The following is a 20,628-nucleotide window of genomic DNA, read 5'->3' as shown; positions in this document are numbered from 1 at the left end:
ATTGTAAGATATGTTCCACCGTTAACATCCGTATTTACTTCCACAAACACTGAGCACTACTTTTTTTTTTATGTTGGTTGGCAAAACACTGACGTTTAATGCGCCCTCTACTGCGCATGCGGGACACTTTCAGGTCATTTGAACTTCACACTGGAGATTACATACAAGTCGCATATATTTGGAAGTGTGAACGACCACGAAAAAAAAAAAAATCCGATTTGACAAAAGACTTCAAAGTGCAGTGTGAACGACTAGTTGGCGGTAGAACTTTGTTGGAGTTCAGATGTGTGGTTTTCATGATATGTTCCATCAGTTACCTTAAAAACTGACAGTCGATAGGATGCTCCTCTTTTGTCCGGACCAATGAAGTTTCAGCCTCCTTCAAGTCTGTTGTCTGCACGTGGAAAGGAGTTAAACCTCAGGAAACGCAGGGATGAGCCCGCGAGCGCATCCTGTGCCGCAGTTTCAGGAGCAGCTCATAAGTTTACTATTAAGACATTACACAAATCCCGAATTAGCTCATAATACATATTACAAAGCCCAAAAATACATTCTAAGGCAATATTTAAACTTTAAGAACTCGGTGCAAAACCTTTGGCCCATGAGTAATGCTTCCGCTCGAAGCTAACGTCCATGTCTCATTCCTAACAGTTTACAAACAGACACTTCACAGGCATTGAGTAATTTCTTTCTCCATAATAATAAATAATATCAAAAAGTAACATTAAAAGTACTAACACTAAAACAAATAACAGCTAAACTTACAAAAAGAAAATCTTCCGTGCAGCTCCGCCATATCACCCTTATCTTTTCCCACTATCACCTTCTCTTCACCAAGCCGCCGAATCAAGGTCCCGCCCCCCTAACCTGATAGGTTACCTTATGGGAAACGACACCTACTTGTCAAATCCCGTTAAGAGAAAGTAGAAATTTTGAACCGTGAACTTCAAGTACATACAAAATATGGTAATTGACAAAGAAACATGGACCTTACCACAGGGGCCGTATTTCATTGGCTAATGCCCATTTCACGTCACAGCGCAGCTACCACGTGCGTGGCCATCTCACAAGTAACCCTCAAAACCATGAATGCCCGACTTACCCAGCCTTGCAAGAACAATAGGCATCAGTGATCTTGTCCACGGCTGTATTTATGCTGAGGATGTGAGGATCTGCTGTTTTCCTCATCCACCGGTAGCATTTGGCTGCGCGCACAATGTTGGAACCTTGATGTCGTCCAAAAAAGATGACATGAACTTGTTGGTTCCCCTGTTCATTGTCGTGGCTGATATTTTGTGAAAATCCGGCAGAAATGCTAAACTAATCGACTCAGAAATTCTCTGCAGAGAGTCAGTCGAAATGAAAGACGCCATGTTTACACATAGAAACTAAGCTCCGCAAGGCTTTGTTTGTGAGACATGCAGCCACGTGGGATTTTAGAGGGGCGTTTCTGGGCGGAGCTTGGTATGGTCCATTAACAGGCAACATCTTCAAATGTAAAATGTTACAGAATGTTTTTTCTCTTTAAAGTCTATACACTTAATGTAGGGGGCTATACACACTCTCAGCTGCGCAAAAAACCAATGTTTGGGAAATCTACAATACTATTAACGCTTGGATGTAAACATAGACCTTTGATTCCCACAACCTCTTGTCCAAGTTGCAAAATCCTAGGACTGGACTTTGACTAGGCCAGTGTTGAAGATATAAATATGCTTAGATCTGAACAATTCCATTGTAGCTATGGCTATAAATAGAGGCAAATGCCCTCGTCTTCAACGCCATTTCCTTCCTATCAACTCCTTTTTTGCTATTACCTCAGTGAGTGTGTTCAAGCTGATGTCACACACAGCCCATAACATGTAATTCAATTTCAATCTCATCTTGTGACAAGAGCACCTTCTTCCACGTGTTTGGCTTAAATGGGATTTCTTTTCGTCTTTCTTTCCTGTCACTCTGACCTGATTTGTGGAGTGCATGAATATTTGCGCTTGTTGTAACATGCAATGTCTCCAATGGCCAGAATAGTTAGATCACAACATCTTCCTAGTACCAACATAATGATTACGTTTTCCTGTTTTTAGCTACACTTCTCTGCTGAGCTGCAGCATCCCAGCAGTTTCTATCCTGATTTGACCTCAGGCCTGTACGAAGGCTTGAGAATCTCACTGTGCATGTGTGGCTTAGTCTTTGTAGCTCCAGCCTGGGGATTCACTCACCCCAAGTGACTGCAGCCGGCGAAAGACCCTCCTCTCTGCGAGGCGCTGCAGTAGACTGCAGAAGAAGAAATATCATGTTGTGGTGACATGCTGTAGAAGATGTTTAAAAGTGTCTGAATGCTGACTAGCTTACGGTGATCTTCTGCGCAAGTTGTGCTGTGGCACTAAATGTCTGGCGCAAGCTTTGTGAAAATGCAATAGCTACATTAAAAAAATCTGACTCACTAGCTTCTGCATGTTAATGTACACAGTGCCTTGTATTTACAGTCCTTAAAGCTGCAATATGAACCATTGAGAAAAATATGGTTTTCACGTATTTGTTAAAACTGTCACTGTATTGAGACAGATAATCTGTGGGGGGAAAAAAATCAGGAGGAACAACTTATCGTTACAGGAAAACTGTTTTTCCGCCGTCATCAGTGGCTATGCAACTAGCATTAGCTGTAGCTTAGTAAAGAGCAAGTGGGAAGGTGTGAGAAGCAAGTACATGAGCATAACTGCCAGTGCTAAAACCGTCCTCCTGGCTCTGATTGGTTGTTTCTTGATTAGTGGTGCATTTCTGTATTCTGTTTTAAGTCAATTCAGCACAGCTTTTCTGTATCAGATCGGTATCGGCTGATGCTAAATCTCAGATATCGGTATCGGAAGTGAAAAAAGTGAATCGATGTATTCCTGGTAACAATGTGGCGGCAAATGTAATTAAAAAAACCAAGGTGGTGGTGGGATATATTTTTGCAAGTCTCTGTACATCTCTTTCTGTTGTATTGTCCTTTTTTTTTTAACTCAAAAGGATCCAAACACAGAGATACTTGGTATGCAGATTACAGTTTTATTTTTGGTCCTTTGCTTTTCACTGCTGTTGCTAACCCCAGTTTTATTTCTGGAAAACAATAAAACGGCAAACGACGAAACACGGTCACATCCACCTGAACAACTGCAGCATATCCCGACACTACGGCGGTCCCACTATTTACAGTTTTTAACCGTTAACTCCCAGCGAACAGGAGGACCAAACCAGACAGGTGGCAATTTCCATTTACCTCAGCGCTACTATTGTTTATACCTGAAAACAACAAATCTGATACATGTGAGGATAAAGAGAGATGGCGGAGTGAAGGACCAATCAGAAGAGAGACTTTGCTCGGAGTTCAAAATAGAGCACTTGAAGCCCAACTGTTGCCTAGATACACAGATTACAGGCAATTACAGCAACAGATTACAGTGGGGAGAAAATAGGTGGTGCTGTCAAAGGAGTACAAATTACAGTGTGTGTGGGGGTGACCGGGTGAGTGGCAGCATGCGTGACTCTACATGTGTTTCATACAGTAAAACCGAGCATTAGCGCAGATGTGTGAAAACGTAAAACCAGTTGGTTAATGAACATTTTCTTATCTAGAGCCTCCGTCTGCGTGTCACCGCACTGATGAGGGTCTCACACAGGGTCCTCTATGTAGCAGATGTCATATTATTTTAAAATAACGTTTGATATTTCACAAAATTAAAAAAGCAAAAGTGCTAAATTGTCAAAGACATGAAATCCAATCTAATAAAAATAAAAAAGCATGCCCTTTTCTAAGTCTTCCATTTCACGTCTAACAAAAAAAAAAAAAATACAGATAATAAAATAATCTACAAATCCTAGGTAGACAAAAGAACATAGGATATTACACAGCATCATTGGTAATTTACCAAAAACATAGTTCAAAGGAGATCTGGCATCCATGTTTCTACTGTTTTCTAAATAAAAACAAATCAAAACAACTGCCTGAATGACCACAAAGCTTATGAAACCTAGTCGTTTAGTCAGGATGGAGATATTGCTGCTCTGTAAAATCCCCAGCATAGACCACTGAATCCTCTGCATCACTGGACAGTGATTGAAAACAACAGGCAATCTACAGCCATACCCTTGAAACAAAGAAAAATCAAAACCCAGACACAACCCTCCAAAACTGAAGTGGAATAAAAATGTTGTAGTTAAAAGAGCTGCGCAGAAACAAATACATGAAATCCTCATTAAACTAGAAGGATGTTGGTGAAAAGAGTATTAATGTAAGGCAGACTGATAAGGTTATTGAGGGGAATGATTGCCTCAAGGTAAAGCGAGTAAGATTAGTTCATAATTTCTTCCGATAACATTTTCAATTTGATTTAGTTTTTGTTAAGAAATCAAGTCAAATTGTTGTTTCTTTCCATGTTAGATAATTCTTACCTACTTTGTAAGGACAAGAAATGACGTGATGCAAAATATCCACCAATCACTACGACTCCTTGTTTTGTACAGCTTTGATCTGCCAAATGAATTCAGATTTCTCTCTCTCTCAAAAAAAAAAATAAAATAAAATAAATATCATAAACAGTTGGAAAATGTTTGTAACTCCTGGACGAAGTGAAAATTTGACTTTTGACATCTTTTTAAATCTTATCAGTTAATTTGAATGTGGCAGTAAGCAGCTGCCGTGCTCCATGCAACTATACAGGCAATTAGGATGTAGTTTTAATAAAAATAAAGACAAAACAATTACGGAGATGAATGATTTGAACTGTGTACAACTTACGACCAATTAGTGCGATTTGCAAGGTTGCCATAGCTACCTGCAATAGCAGTCTGTATGTGGATTTCTCAGATGTTAAAAATATGCTACTCTGGGTCAAAGTTTACTCACTATGTATCTGCTAATGTTTTTAAATCAGGCATATTTCTTGACAGCTGGCAGCTGCAAAAAGATTTCTACTTCTTTACCATGAAAACAACTTATGTTACCCGTTAAAGTGGGAGCATTTTGGATAACAAATATAAAGAGTTACAAAACCAAAAACCAAAAAAACCTCACAATTGCCTTCGGAGTCTTATCTGTCTAAAACAGAGAGGCGCTCACGTATACGAACGATGACATCTCGTCTGGGATAGTAGAGCTTGACTGCCTGCTTTTGTTAACGTAAAATGTGTTTGAGGAAAAGACCTTTCCAAAGGTATTACATCAAATGAATCTGAAGCTGTTTACTGAGGCCGCAGAAAAAGATGGAGTAAGCACTCTCTGCTTTGATCTGTGCAGGAAAAGTGTTTGAGATATACTTGATAATAGGTAGCTGAGAAGGCTGGATTTCTTTTTTTCTTATTCAGCAAAAAAATGTTTCTCTTTTTGAAAGGATTATAAAACAGCTGGAATGATGAGGAACATCCCAAATGTACGGGATGAAATGCAACGTGGTTTGTGTCAAAGCCGAGACAGATTCTATCAGGGATTCAGCAGCTAAACCACTGAGGTGATGACAGGTTTTGGTTTTGGAGAGACACGGAGTATGTCGAGTAGGACAATTTGCTGTGGGATCAAAATTTTTCTGTCTGTCAGGTAAAAAACTGTCACAGCAAATCTCATTAATAAATAGAGAAGAAAACCACTTGTCTCTTAAAATGTTCCACCTGGATGTTACTTATGACAATATGTGCCAGATGCAATTACTTTTTATCAGTGCAGGAGCCAAATGAAGGAGACTGTTTGATTGTACCGACCATGTGACTAAGGCTACATTTACATGAAACTTTCTCAGATGTTGACTGGGGAAAAGTTCCACATTTAAACGCCACAGCCAAGACACCCTGCGTCAGCTGCAGTTGTCATGCCAGGCAACTAGGTGGTGCTGTGATTTTAGCATGTAGCCAAAACACATAAATCAAATATTTGCTCGCACAAACATGCAACAAAAAAAAAGGAAACCAGGAAAGGGCTACACAAATTTAAGTCACTGTATAATGCCCTTGCATATTGTTTTTATGTTTATATCTTGACCTCTACTGTTTTATTTTGTGTTTTGTTTTGTTGTTTTTTTTTATACTTTAAATACAGTTATCGGGAGTGAGAGAAAAAAAAGAGCATGTGAAAAAAAGAAATGGAGCTGCAGATTAAACAGTCTTCACCCACTTCAAAATAAGAGCATGAATGAATAGTGGATAACCAAAACTTCAACAATGTTGAACTTCATTTAACTGAAAGTTTACAAAATAAACCGGTAAATAATCAATTTGGGATTTATCTGGAAAAATTTACTTAGGGGAAGCTAAGTGCGCTAAACATTTTCAAGCTAGCAAAACCACTAACGCGCAGAGCTAAAAATCAGCACTGCTATTAGCAGATTAGCGGGAACGTGAGCACCACTGAACTGGAGCAGAAATGAAAACATCTGTTTCCTGACATATTTTTAGTTTCTATTTAGCACTTTTCTATTCATGCTTTCACCAAGGTGACTTCTGTGTTCTGGGCTAACTTCTCAGTTCTTGTGTTCAATCTTTTTGTCTCACAGGTGGTGCCTTTATTTTAGCTATCATGAGAACAAAAAAAAATATTTCCAGTTATGATGATATATGCTCTTTAAACTGCAGGAATACATCTATGGTGAATACCGTTTGTGGAAGTTAAAGGTGTAAAACATCATCTTAGGTAGGGCAAATTCACTGAACAAAACATAAAATATAACTGGATTTTTCAAGTTCGAACCATTCAATCAACCACACCAAGCTGAAAACTGTTTGTAAACCTTACAACTTATATTGTACCAATACTTTTATTGTGTTTGATCAGTCAATACAGTATGTACTCAATAAGCTATCTGGTATGTTACTGTGTGTGTATTATAATTATGACCGTCGTGTGCTGAACAAATACATCCCACAGTCAATGGCTCCGTTTTTCTGCTGCTTCACTTTAACTGGGTCAATTCTCTGGGTCTCATTTTTGTTAAAGAGTAAAACTGTTTATGATTATTTCTAATTATCAGAACTCTTCAGGTGGCTCTAATGTTCTTTAGGGCTCATAAAGTAACCCAGTTATGGCTTAAAGTTTTGTTCAAAAACACCTATATTTTAAGGAAATCTTAAGAAAGTAATTGTTATCTTTAGAAGAACTTCAGTAATAAAAAAAATATCATTTTTTAAAGTCCAAATTAGGGACTCCATGTTAAATCTGTATAAAATGTAAAAATCTGATGTGTTTTGAAGATGGTGATGGGATACTGTTTTTTTTTTTTTTTTAAATCAGACTTAAAATGTGAACACACTACCCAGCATGTGTGAGTCTGTAGTGGGTGGAAATATTTTTCTGATCTCTTAAGTCACAAACATTCACTTCACAGAACAAAATCCGATCAGAGACGACAGAGAAGCGATGTAAACAAGGGTTCAGAATCAGATACTGTGCCTCTTTCTAGGAAGCGGGTTGCACGTTTTTCACATTAGCCAGAGTAAAAGGCATCTTCCCTTCTCCTGTATCTGGCGGCTTAGTTATCACATCCGGTCCATCTCTGAATGCCCTCCACTTCGAGCCCGGCTCTCCCTGCTGATCCGCTTCCTTCGGTCGGTGGAACAGCCGCTCTTTAAGGTTGGCCTTGGGCAGGACCCAGACGACCACCCCCATCACAGCCAGAGCAGAGCCCAGGCACGACAGCCCGATCCCGGATGCCGTGCTGAAGTGCAGACCCCTGTTGTAACTGATGGCCTGGGGGTCCACGAAGAACAGGTCTCCCTCGCCGAAGGATTCGATTTTGTGGGGGGCGGAGTAAGCGACGGAGAGAGACACAACACCTGCCGTCAGCATCAACAGACCCAGAGCCAATGACACCTGTAGTCAGACACGAAAAGAGCTGAGGAGATCATTTCTATAGGTTGTGCTATCTGCACGGAGCTCCCATGTTCTTATTATGAAAGGTTAACCATATTAGAGAGGGAAAAACAAAGCAGGAGATCTGCATGGAGTCTCCTCAACGACACAAATAGCACAGGCTCATTCAACATGTCTGCAGTCTCTCATGAAGAGACAAAGCGCAGAGTACACAATCTCTTGGGCTGGAAAAGTTAACAGCTAGCAGGAGATTACGGTTCACAGGCACTACCAGCTAGCAGGGGCTAACGGCTAAGAGCCGTTAGCGCCTAACAGCCGTCGCAAAATTACCTGCGATAACAGCAGGTAATTTTGATGTATAAAATTTGACCAGCTATGTTTTTCTATTAAGTAGTTCTCCCTATAAAGTATATATATTTTTAAATTCTACTGCAAAAAAACCAACAGGTTTGGTCAAATTTTGCACAGTCAATAATTGACCAAACTTGGTCAATTATTTTTTATTTTTTTACCAATTTTTTTTATTTTTATTCTCCTAAAGTGGAGAATAATTTGTTTAATTCTCCACTTAATGGAAAGAAAATTACACAAAGAGGAAAAAACAAACAAACATTCAAATAGTTTAATCAATCAAGTCAAGAACAAAGTAAAATTTGGTCTTTCAGGGCTTCCGTAGAAGGCTGTGTTTAAGCTGCCTTGTGCAGAGCTCAATGAGTTTACCTTCCAGACAGCTGAGTTCCACCACAGGGCGGATCTGTGGCTGTGGGCTGACCCTCGATTCTCTGGGTCCCTCTCCCACATGGAGGACGAACACTCTTCATAGAAGTGATGCAGATAGGAGCGAACCCCAAACTGAAGACAGCTGGAACCCGCCTGGAACAGCATTATGACCAAAGTGACTATAGTGCACGACATGACAAAACAAACCATCCGTATGATGTTTTATTTCTGAAATGTTGCCATTTTAATGCCAGATTTAATGAAAACTGTACAAAGCCTGTCTTCAGTCAGAGGCTTCTTCAAATTTTGCTGTAATACAGACTGTTACAGGAGAGCTTTCATGGTTACAGCCATCAGTATCTACCATAACTGTTTAATTAAATGAGTTCCAACAACATTTAATTTCCCTTTGGAATCAGTAAAGGATTGTTGAAGTGAATTGAATATGCTTTGAACTGTAGGAGGAAACCAAACTACCAGTAGAGAAGCACTCTCAGGCTCTACACAGAGAGACTGGGAGCAGAAATATTCAATAAACTAAATTCAATTCCAGATGATTGTTCTCAGTTGTAATCCAGCTAGATAGCTCACCTCACTGCCAGAAGATTCTCCTCCTGATCCGGACGTACAACCTTCAGGGCACAGCGCCATTGTTCACCTCTTTAGCTAGAGTAAGAACAAAGAGTAAACAGGTGCATTGTTTTGAGACCATTTTCAAATAATAAATCCACAATGGTATATTAATGCAAGTACACCCCATCAAAAAAATAACAGACTTTCATTTTGTAAAGAACACTCCACACTGGAACTGCGAGATATTTTAAATATCCAAAATAAGATGAAATGCAACCCTGTCATGAAGTATATTCATGACAGGGAAGATACCGTCACGATCTTCCCTATTCCGTTTAACTCTGTCCTAATGTCAAAGGTCACCATTTTATTAGAAGGAGGAACTCCACCCCTTTCTTTAGTCTTTTGCAAGTTTCCTTCTTGCGTTGATTTGCGTTTAGTTCTGCCCATCTTCCTCAATAAAGAAAAACATCCCCCCTCACACCATGATGCTGCTACCACCGTGATCACTGACCAGGTTTTGCATGGTCTGACACCAAAATACATTTGCAAAATTGAATGTGATGTCATTTCCAACCTCGCAATTTCCATTGGCTCATCGCTTCAAATCCACCCAAACAAACACTGAAGTTTGCATTTACACCACAGCAACAACAAAAAGAAAATACAATTGGTTATTTAGGTGCTGCATGTATGTGTGTAATTTGTATCCCAGCAGAGACGCGTCAGGCATCGTCACCTGTGAACTCATCATCATCATCATCATCATCAGCTGCTTGCATGACAATGTCTGACAGCTACGGTCGATCTGTGCTTCCCTCTCTCACCACCTACGGATGAGTCACCCATATCCCAGTGGCTGTGTGGAGTCTTCATGTCCCCTTGTTGCTGATTCATTGACCAGTTTGCCTTGGAGCAGAGCTTCTAATGAAAGACTGTACCTGGACACGGGTTCACCGGTCCGTAGGATGCTGCATCACAACTAAAATGGCTAGAAAAAAAAAAGAGAGAGATTTCACCGTAATATGTCCAAAACTGGAGGAACCTGCTTACTTGATCTATTTCTGTTTGATTTTTTTTTTCTTAAATAGCAATGTTTAGTAAAAGAAAGTAAATCACACAGTTTTTTTTGTTGTTTAAATGGAAATAGAACGAGTCACAAAAACTAGTCTTGTAAAAGTGTTCATAGCGTTTTAAAACATTTAGTCGAAATACAGGAAGTGCATATTTGTGAAGTTTGTCAATACATTTTATTGCGATAAACAATGTTGTTTTGAGAACATTTTCAAGTAATGGCATAATAATGCAAGAAGGCATTTTCAATATCAATAAACTTTAAATTCTGATGAACATTTAACACTGGAACTGAAAGACATGTTAAATATCCAAACTAAACACAGCTACAGAAACAACAAATAAAATTAATTATCAAGTATCTATAAACAAAATTGTCCTTCAAAAAAAAAAAGCCTGATTGAGACCAAAGCACCAGACTGGAGACTTTTATCAACCAGTTTTTGGTAGAAAGAGAAAAAAATGATAAATCAAGCAAATGGAAATTATTGAGCTAGTTTTAATTTATCATGCTATCAAGCGATTTGTTGTTTACCGTGACAGGCCAGACGAGATGTAAATTCAACTTTTAGGCCTAAATTCAAAGTTGCTATATGGCAGAAAACCAAAAACATTGATTGTGCAGAAAACATCTGCCCAGCTGTGACACACAGTAATGGCAGCATCATGGTGCGGGGATGCTTTCTTCAACACTGACTGGATAGAGTTGATGGAGTTCAATACATAGCACTATAGGAACAAAAATGAAACAAAAGCATCAGTTTATGGTCATGAAGTAAAAGAATGTGGAAAAGTTCAACTTTGCAAGCCGCTATACAATCCTATTGAACCATCAGAGGAGGGGGCAGCTGGTCTCTTTGCATACCTAAAAAAAAAAAGATCTAGCTATTTATATTTCCAATTTATAACCTGAACAATCCCACAAGTGTGAAAAAAAGAAAGGAATTGAGCCGCATCCATTTGGGACTTCAGCCCGGAACTGTCCGTCGTGCTGAAAACTTTGCTTCAGGCACAGTAAAGGTAAGCTGAACCCAAAATTGTTCGGATACACCAGACTTTATTGGCCCAGCTTCAAATTCGGCGGTTACCTCCCATGACGCAGACAGAAAGTCGGCTTGCGGTCCAGACGCTCACGTGCCCCCCGAACCGCCAGGAACGAGCCGTCCTGCGGTCATTTTAACGCGTCGCTCGCCTCGCACTAGCTAACCGCTGCGACTGCTTCACAGTGAGTCACCGCAAACCGCGCAGCCTCTTCCCCCTTCCGTCGGCGCCGTCAGTCGAAGTGTTTCACCGCACTCACCTCCGGCCTCCCATCAGCTCTGACAGGCTGTGGGGACCGAACGGAGGAAGCGGGGGGGGGGTTGGTCTTACCTCTCCTAGCCGGAGCGGACCGCTTCTCTCACTGGGTATCCATCTGTCGTCGGACCGCTTGATCTCCAGCTGCCGTCGATGTAGGTCCGCGGAGTCAAGACACTGAGCATGCGCGGAGAAGGAAGGAGAAATATGTTGACGAGACGCATATTGACAAGCTAGAGTTATGTAGTGCAAAGTTGTCCGAACACAGCATACATTTTCTGACATTTTTTGTGCTTCGGTTAGATTTGGTCATAAAGGAAAGGCCTTTTTCTGCCTGATTTTCTCAGTATTTGTGTTGCAAGTTTTAGAATTGTTTATTTATTTGCAGAAGATCAGACAGGAAACGGGTAAAAAGAGAAGGTGAGAAGAAAAGCAGCAACATTTGAAAGCATTTTATGGTGCTTCTTGTTTCAGTTCTGTTTGCCTCTCGTCAATATGTGCCTCTACTGATTTACTAAGTGTGTTGCGTTCATTTTACGCAACACACTCAGAAGCCTATTTTGCACGTTGATCTTTCAAAGGTTCAATTTTGGTTTCATCTGACCAAAGGCTCTTCTTTCACCGGTCTGCCGAGTCCACCACATAACCTGTTGCAAACTGGCTTCTGAGTTTTTTCAATAATTGCGTTCTATGAGCCACTGTTGTGATTGACTCAAAAATCAAAACAAATGAGGAGAGCTGGCAAACCGAATGGAAACAAAAGCATCTTTGTGTTGATAGCTGGCAATTGAAGGCCACCCATGAGTTTTTGTTGCATGGGGGGGGGAAAAAACACGGCAAAAGATTTAGAGATTCTCTCTTCAAACCAATTTGAAACAGTACTGAGACCCTATGAGATCCCAGTGGGCTTACAAAGCAGCCACAACCATTAAGTGTTTGTAACAAACCAAACATAATAAACAAGAGGGGCTTGTGTGTCACAAACCTTTCCGTAAAGGGTTCATTTGTGGAATGGGAGACACATAGTTTGAACGTCAGTAACTTGTGTTGCGTGAAAAGAAAAAAAAAACACCCAACACACTCACACAAATTGGTTAGCAATGCTGCCCTGTCACATGTATGTTCTGTTTTTTCTCGATTTGGACTTTTTCAGCCGCTTTCTGGGGTGTGAGCCTGGCTCACACCCCAGTATAATGAAACGGTAGATTTAAAGTTCAGCTGAGACCACTTTAAAATCCTTTACCAGACACATAAGGAACTCCGGAACATCTTTTGATCTCACTGTGATTTTCACTCCCACTTCACAGTCGGCAGCACGCCCCGGCTAAACCTTCGTCAAGATGCTGAGTAACGATGCTCTCATCATCATGTGCACCCGAGGCCATGAACTTCACCACTCATTTTAAGTGGGAATAAATCAATGTGCAATCCCAGCACATAAAATGGGTACATGAGAATTAAAAAAGATGCAAACAATAATGAGAGAAAGTCTATTTTATCCACTTAAGTTTTCCATAAAATATATTTTTTATTGGTAACATTTTGATGGTCAAAATCGCTGAATATATTCATTGTTATACATGGAAAAAGTCTGGGGTGAGGCAGTGCAGTACTGTTTCTCACCCGTGGTGGCGCTATGTCACATATAAATGACGCAGGCGTTCACATGGCCATTGCTGTCTCTCTTTATTTCACCAATATACTTTATATCACACACACACACACAATATCATTTATTAACTAATATTACTACTACTATTACTACTACTACTACTAATAATAATAATAATAGTGGTAGATTATGAATGGAAGTTTATCCACTCAAAGATTAAAAACAAAAAACTTTAATCTCTAAAGAACATTTAACACTGGAACTTTTAAATATCCAAAAATAAACAAACAAAACAGCAAAAAGTCTCCGTAACCAAAACTGCACTTAAATTGAGTATTCTTTTACTTTTCATGCCGAGGTACTGCTGAATTGTATGCAATTCATTAAAGCATATTTCAAATATGTAAGCAGTTATATTGAAAATTGATATATAAGCTTCTATATTGGATTTGTGTTGGTGGAGTCAGCGTACGTCTGAGTCGGGTTTGGAAACCTTTAATATCTGCTTGCAGTTCTAGTTTTACTTGAATTTCTCAGTATTGTGGGGAAATAAATATATATCCACATGTCCAAATATGTTAGAAAAACAGACTGCAGTGGGGTGTCCTGCTTTTTTTTCACATTACTGTATTGGTGATATGTGCCCAGTAAATTCATCCAAAATGCATTATTTATGCCGTCCGTCACAACCGATCAGAAACGAAAGTGAAACAAAAGCCATTTATTTTTGCCTTATTTTTTTTTAACAATCTGCGCATGGAAGTAACATTTGCTGCCAGGCAGAATGAGTCTGCCAGTGTTTTGGTAATGTTTGCGCCACTGCTTCATCACTCCCCACATATTTGTTATTTGGACACAGTATGAGAAGCCATAAAGGGCAGGATGAGACTATTTCCAGGGAGCCCTGCTGGGAGAAAGACATGAAAAACTGGCTGTGTGTGTGTGCCATTCATCATCTCTCCCCCCCTCCTCACCACACACACACGCACACACGCACACGCACACAGACGCACGCACACACACACACACACACACACACACACACACACACACACACACACACACACACACACACACACACACACACACACACACACACACACAGGTCTCTGTGTAACAAAGCTGAGCTCTGCTACAGAGAAAACATTTCCATGGTAACGAGTCCAGCAAGGTCAGGCACATGAAGTGAAAGCCAGGTGTTGATTGGTTCATAGATAATTACACTTTCCTTAAGATGATGTGCAAACAGATTTCTTTTATTTTAATTTTTTTTTACTTCCATCTCTATTTAGAAGCTATTATAAAAAAAAAAAGCATTATCAGTTATTTCAGCTGCAGGCCTATGCTGCATTTATTTCTTCCTTAATTCACCAGCTTGGAAGGCTTATTCTTCGGTGTGATAAATTATACATTGTGCTTGTCTGTTGTCTTAAAAATAAGCAGCGCATCAACCCACAGCAGCTTGTGGGAAAAAAAAAAAAAAACCCTCCAAAATGCAGTCAATATCACGGAGCATCCGAGCAATCACGGTAATTCGTTGTGAAGGGCCTTTCATTTACTGGCTCGTCAAACAGAGACGGTGAAGTGTTTTCCAAAAAGCGCAATCTTTAGGTTTTGATGACTGAGACAGCGGATTCAATATTGCATTCTCTCCACCTGTCTAATCCTGTTTTTCTTTTTTTTTTTCTTTTGGAGGTGGTCGGGATGGTGGCGGCTGTCCCAGCATGCACCGGGAGACGCTTTTGACGAGTTGACAGTTCGAGCGAGGAGCTAATAAAAAGCGCCGTGATTCATCCATATGGACATTTTCTCGCTCGCCCCACTCGGTCTGCTTTTGATCGTTTCAAAGACACGACATTTTAAATTCGTTAGATTCCCAGGTAAACTTAAAGGAACAACAGCTTCCATGTGGGCTCCTTCCATTGCTTGCAGAGAATTAGACGATTGTATTGGGAACCAGCGACGGCTTAAAGACACTAGAGGCTGTCGACGTGTAAAGTGAGGGAATTATGTGGGTGTAAAAACGATTTATAGGCTCTAATTCCTGCCACAAGACATAAAGCATGAACCGCCTTGCACCATTGTACAATAAAAGTTTCAGTACTAGTCTAAAGACAACAAAATCAGTAAAATGTCTGTTAAAGGGGCAGTATTGTGTGAAATTGACTTTTTGGAGATTTACATTGTGTTATAATGTTATTCTCTAATCAAAAACATAGCTGGTGTGTTGCTTTGATTCTTTATGTTTGAAAAAATCCTTGAATCTCCCATGGTAATTGTTCAGCTAGCAAAACGCCTGGGTGGACCTAGCTCCTCCCTCAAGGACGTAGTTCCTCCTCAGAACTGCAGTTTCTAAACTTAAATGCTTCCAGATTAAAAAGCAGCCCTCCCCCTGGAACTCCTCCCCTCAGCTCCTGCAGACTAGCCAGCAGCAATTAGCAATCACCTGGTGGAAATGTGCATCAGCAGAGCTCATCATATGAGTTACTTGTTAGTGCAACACTGGTAAAAAATGTTGAAAGAGGAGCGATGTGATGACTTGCTGTGAGCAAAGTTTCATAAAGAGGAGGAGGTTTTAAAGAGACAGGGTCCTAATTTGAGGGCGCTAAATTACGAAGTCAAATTTCTTTCAAGTCATTTTATATAGAGAGCATTTTTACAACAATTGAAAGTAACGGCTACTTGGTTGGAAAACCCATGATACTGTTAACTGGTGATGTTTATTGCCAGCAAGTAAGAAAATTAAGTTTGTCCCAGTTAATTTATTAAATGTAAATAAAGTAAGTTTGACAAACTACAATTACTTGTGAATTTTTTTTTAAGCGCCATCTTTTTTTCTAGTTCACTTAAAATGGACAAAACTACCACTTTACTGGAAGGTTGTTTGTTGTTGGTCATTATAACGTCAGTGGTTGTTTTGTGACAGTTTTTTGTCATCGACTAAATGAGGTTTAGGAAAATGTCACCCACCTCATTCTGTCTTAATGTGATAGAAAATCAAAATGAATCAGTAAAGTATCAGCTGCTTTGCTTTAGAGAGAAATCCTACCTTTTTGTTCTAATAACTACAGCGATTTACCGGCTTTGTATCCACATGAGTCCATACCAGACTGGCAACTTTAGCCGATAAGAAAAAAAAAAGACCAAAGGAAGCTTTAGATTAGTTTAATCAGAGCTGCACATGTGCATCATTTTTGTTTGAGTCTTTTGATTCTCCAGTTGTAAAGACCGGTACTTTTTTCATAGTTCTGCTAAAACGTATTTCCCTTTTCTTGGTTTTAATCATAAAAGCATGAGTTAACTTTAAAGCTGCACAATAGACTTACTCCTGTTAAAGCAGCGCTCTCGTTTCATTTCAAATGAGCAGCTTTGACTTATCTTTTAATTGCACTAAAGACTTTTGAATTCAAATTCTTTTCTCATGCGCGTTACATCTCACCTCTTCTCTCACCTACAGCCAGGACACATCGCTCTATCTGAAAAACCAGCACACCTTTTTAATAGCATAATTAAAAACCGTTCAGACCGACTCTGCTGCTTATCTCCTTTTTAAAAATATTTTTTTTAAAAGTAAGGATTCCTGGTAAACCAGTTAAGAACGAGCCCAAGCCTCAAATCTTCTCTTATCTCAGCGCCGGCTGCGACTTGTGCAGGAATGCGTTTTAACACAATAAAAGCGCAAATTTTCTGTCGTTCTCGATGCTGTTGTGAGCGCAGCGACGATGGCACGCAGTTCAGAAGGTCAGCGCGTGTGTTTGAGGCTGCGCCGGCCGCGTAATGGCCGCGTTACATCATGCGAAGCGTCAGATAATGGCGCATTAACATGAATAATGCATTCCATGTTGACAAGCGGAGGGAAACACACAGAACCTAAATATTCTATAAGGACTTGAATTCTTAGACTATAATAGTTTGGGAGCAAATGGGCCGTCAGGTGTCACGTTCAATGATGAAGAGATAGGGGAATGTGTGGACGTGTGTGGGCTAATGACATTCCTTACAAAAAGCAGCTTTTTAAAATGTATATCCCTCTTTAGTCTTTATATTCTTGACTTATGGTAGGGAGAGTCTGTTGAAAGAAACACTGCAGTAACAATAATGAGGTTCGTTGACAGTGAGGAGATATACGCACATCAAGATATGTGCATAAATGTTTTGATGTGCAAGATATTTGCACATCAAGTCAAAAGTCATTAAAACAATCATGACTTAATGAGATTAAAACTTTTAATGAGTCGGCTGCTGTTACTCAAAAATGGTTTGTAGTGTTTTTATATGGCCCGTTTAGAAAACGCATTTCAAGTTAGTAGAATTTATCTGTAAAAATATTTATTTTTATTATATTTCACAATAATGTTCTACTTTACGGTCGTCTATCATGTTCTATAGCCTGAGAGACAAGACTTTTATTCTGAAATTTGGACAGTAATTATATCATTTTTCAAAGAGTTCATTCATTGCGTCAGCTGATAGCTTAAACGTCACTGAGTTCATACCTTTGATAGTGATGATAATGTCTTGTCATCACATTACAAAATGTTTGGTTGTTACCAATGTGGTGTGTCCTGTATGGCAGCCATCTTGTGTTGCATCTAAAGAGGAAGCCCGGCTCAAATGCAGCTCTTTACCAGAAAGTGAGCTGGTAAAGCACGAGTTTGATTAGCTGGCAATGTGTAAAAAATCTAAGTAGTTAAGAGAAGCATAAAATGACATAAGTTGTGTTTGCTCATACATGACATGTTTGCTTTTTGCTTCATTGCTGATGAAATAATTGCTAATGCTAGCATTATCTGAAAGTTAATCATTGATTTTCCCTTTACCCTCTCTTCAAGGCTGATGTGATTGGACAATTTGAACTGAGAAGGCGGGGTCTATTTTGGAAGCTTTGATGTTATGACTGGAAGACAATTAACTGTCCAGAGTCAAGTCAGACTGATGCAGTATTATGTATTTTCCAGGCACATAGTGCCATTTTACACAAAAATCAAGTAATTATTGTTACCTTCAGTTGTTAAATATCAAACATGACTTAAAAGAAACTTGACTTCACAAATTAATGCCTGGAAATTAATATGAACGTCGTCATAACAATGCTTCTCTATCAAGCGCTTAATGTTTTTACCAATGTTACAGAGAGAAGTAGTTTGCATGATGAACTCAGCAGATGCACAGCTCCACCTGGTGTCTGCTAATTGCTGCTGCCACTAGTCTGAAGGAGCTGTAAAGCAATCACCATTTTTCCGCATCCAGAACGGCATCCATCCATTCAAGGATTTCTCAAACATGTGTGAAAGAAACAAAGCTCCATGTATGGAGTAAAGCTAAAAGAAATAGTTGATTTAGAGATAAATGCTTATCCTTTAGCAAAAACAAATTTGGCTGGGCGTCATTGAATGATACCAAAAATGAACAAAACACTACAAAATTCACATGAACATACCAAGAGGCAAATGCTGCCATTTTTACAGATTACAATGGACGTGTACATTATCCAGACAAGTTTGAAAGAACCATAATCAGTCTGAGTTATGTTTTCAGACACGTGAAAACCTCTGAATGAAACATGCCCAAGTTAAGCGCTTTCCAGCAACGGCGCCTGAGTTTGGGTTCTTCCTCGTCTTTCCGCTCTGGAGGATCCATTTCATCATCCGTCTTCATGGTTACTACTTTAATTCACTATGTTGCATATTAAGATGTAAGACCTTCCTTTGAAGGTCTTACATCTTACAACTTTCTGTTCTCTATCTGTTTGTCAATCGAGATTTATGTTCAGAAAATCACCCAGGTAACGCATCACCTCTTTGCGTCTCAGACAAACTGACCCACTTCTCCGTCTTTTCCAGGAAAACAGACTGTGCCTGGAGGGGAAGCCGTCCGCGACATAAGGCAGCTGCAGAGCTGACTGGTTCCGGAGCGGCCTGCTCCTCCTCCTCCTCTTCCTCCTCCTCCTCAACTTCCCTCGAGTCATTACAGCAGCGAGCGGCAGACAGTGGGAATGGATGAGTTTCATTCCAAAGCGGCACTTCCACTTGTCTGATCATTCAAGGTCATATCTAGCAGATCAATAAGACTACGCTGATGTATGGGGAAGTAGATGACACATGTGTGTGTGTGTGTGTGGGGGGGGTGTGCCTGTGCGCGTGTGTGTGCGTGCTTGAGGGTATGGGTGGAGGTGGAGGTGGTGGAAGGATGTTTGCAGACTGACAGGCTGAAACACACACACACACCTGTGCAGGGTCAAGTCCGGAGTGTTCCTTTTTCTGACACTAGATGTCAGTGGCACGCAGCGCAGACATGAAAGCCATGCCTGCAGAGTTCAGGAGTGCAAGCTGCTTGTTTCTTGAGTCAATACACTTCCAAATGCATATCATGAATTTATTTCATGCAGTTGATCCGTTTAAGCCCCCCTCAAACTGCAGCACGATGCAATGTAAGGAGCGAACACCAGCGGGGCGTCGTCACCGTTTCCTTGATTACTGAAAAATCTCAGTTTGCCTTCCCGCACCAATATTAGATTTCTAATCCGCGTGCCCTGATTATGCTAAAGGTCATATTCGTTTCCTCTGTGTGTGCAGTCACACAGACGGATCTTCAAGTTTCATTTTAATGTTTGGTTGTCGGCTGATCTTAGCACAAAACATCTGTGTAAAAAAAAAAAAATGTTAATACGTACACCACTCAGGCGAAGTATTAAAGGGATGTGATTTGTCAAGCTGTGTGAGTGACTGTTATGTTATCATGGTTGATGTTTCAAAAAATGAGTGAGTTTGATAGGGACAAACTGGGTGCACAATTTTGAACTTAAAGCAGCTTGAAATAAAATATATGGACTGAAATGTATAAATACACAAACAAAACTTTGTTAATTTGCAGTTTTAGAGAAGGACATTAAGAGAAGAAAATTATTAAGGTGACCTTTTCAAGCTTAAAAACATTATTATAGTTGTCAAGCATGGTGGTGGCAGAGTCATTCTCTGGTTCTGGCATCCACTCAGTGTGTCATCTGTGCTCTGTTTAAATGTTTTAGCAAGATATGGGTGGGGTTTCCATACATTGATCCAGTAAAAGTCAGACCACCTACAGGGTGATGTGAATAGCACTAATTAACTCTTCATTGTAGCCCCAGTTAATCCACAGAGGTACAATAGGTTCTGAGTAAAACAGTTGTGGAATTAGAGGGAAAAATGAGGTCCAATCCACGATCCAGTTTAATGGCCCACCTATCAGCTACCAGGACTTAATCAATCTGTTCCTAACTTGCTGGTTTTGGGGACCTTGGCACACCTTCAACAGTCTGGGTGACTTCATGCCCAGACAAGTCTGGCAAAGTCTGCCCCAATAGACTATGAGCTATCAGTAAGGTGGTGGTCTTAATGTTTGTACCACAACATTGTACGTTCAGCTACCCAACATATCACATAGATAGACAGGCAATGGATGGAGGATGTATGACATTGGGATCCAACGTTAGTCCTTAAGATCTACTGTCCTGTAGGTTTTAGATGTATCACTGCTCCAA

At 40.0% G+C, this 20,628-nt stretch overlaps 1 protein-coding gene and 1 long non-coding RNA gene across 3 annotated transcripts; one reads left to right on the top strand and one right to left on the bottom strand.

Annotated features, from left to right (window-relative positions):
* Window positions 1–3,025: 3,025 nt before the first annotated feature.
* nrsn1l (neurensin 1-like) lies at window positions 3,026–11,674 on the bottom strand. 2 transcript variants are annotated; one of them, XM_008421416.2, is made up of 4 exons: window positions 11,573–11,674; window positions 9,146–9,220; window positions 8,555–8,707; window positions 3,026–7,834 (listed from the first exon to the last, which is right to left on the bottom strand). In XM_008421416.2, the coding sequence occupies exons 2-4, from the start codon at window positions 9,203–9,205 to the stop codon at window positions 7,421–7,423; spliced, it is 627 nt and encodes a 208-aa protein (XP_008419638.1). In that variant the 5' UTR covers window positions 9,206–9,220; window positions 11,573–11,674; the 3' UTR covers window positions 3,026–7,420. The 2 variants fall into 2 exon arrangements, with proteins under 2 accessions (XP_008419638.1, XP_008419639.1); XM_008421417.3 differs by lacking the exon at window positions 11,573–11,674 and adding an exon at window positions 11,290–11,530.
* On the top strand, window positions 9,227–19,909 carry LOC108166682 (uncharacterized). The gene is made up of 4 exons (XR_014089761.1): window positions 9,227–11,221; window positions 14,805–14,989; window positions 18,648–18,768; window positions 18,953–19,909. It is a non-coding gene; the product is annotated as an uncharacterized LOC108166682 (long non-coding RNA).
* Window positions 19,910–20,628: the final 719 nt, after the last annotated feature.

This window comes from Poecilia reticulata, chromosome 11 (assembly GCF_904066995.2).
Source record: "Poecilia reticulata chromosome 11, P_reticulata-male-v2, whole genome shotgun sequence".
In the NCBI taxonomy this organism is placed as follows: Eukaryota; Metazoa; Chordata; class Actinopteri; order Cyprinodontiformes; family Poeciliidae; genus Poecilia; species Poecilia reticulata.
The sequence above is the reverse complement of the archived record's forward strand: the minus strand, read 5'-3'. Positions and strand labels throughout refer to the sequence as shown.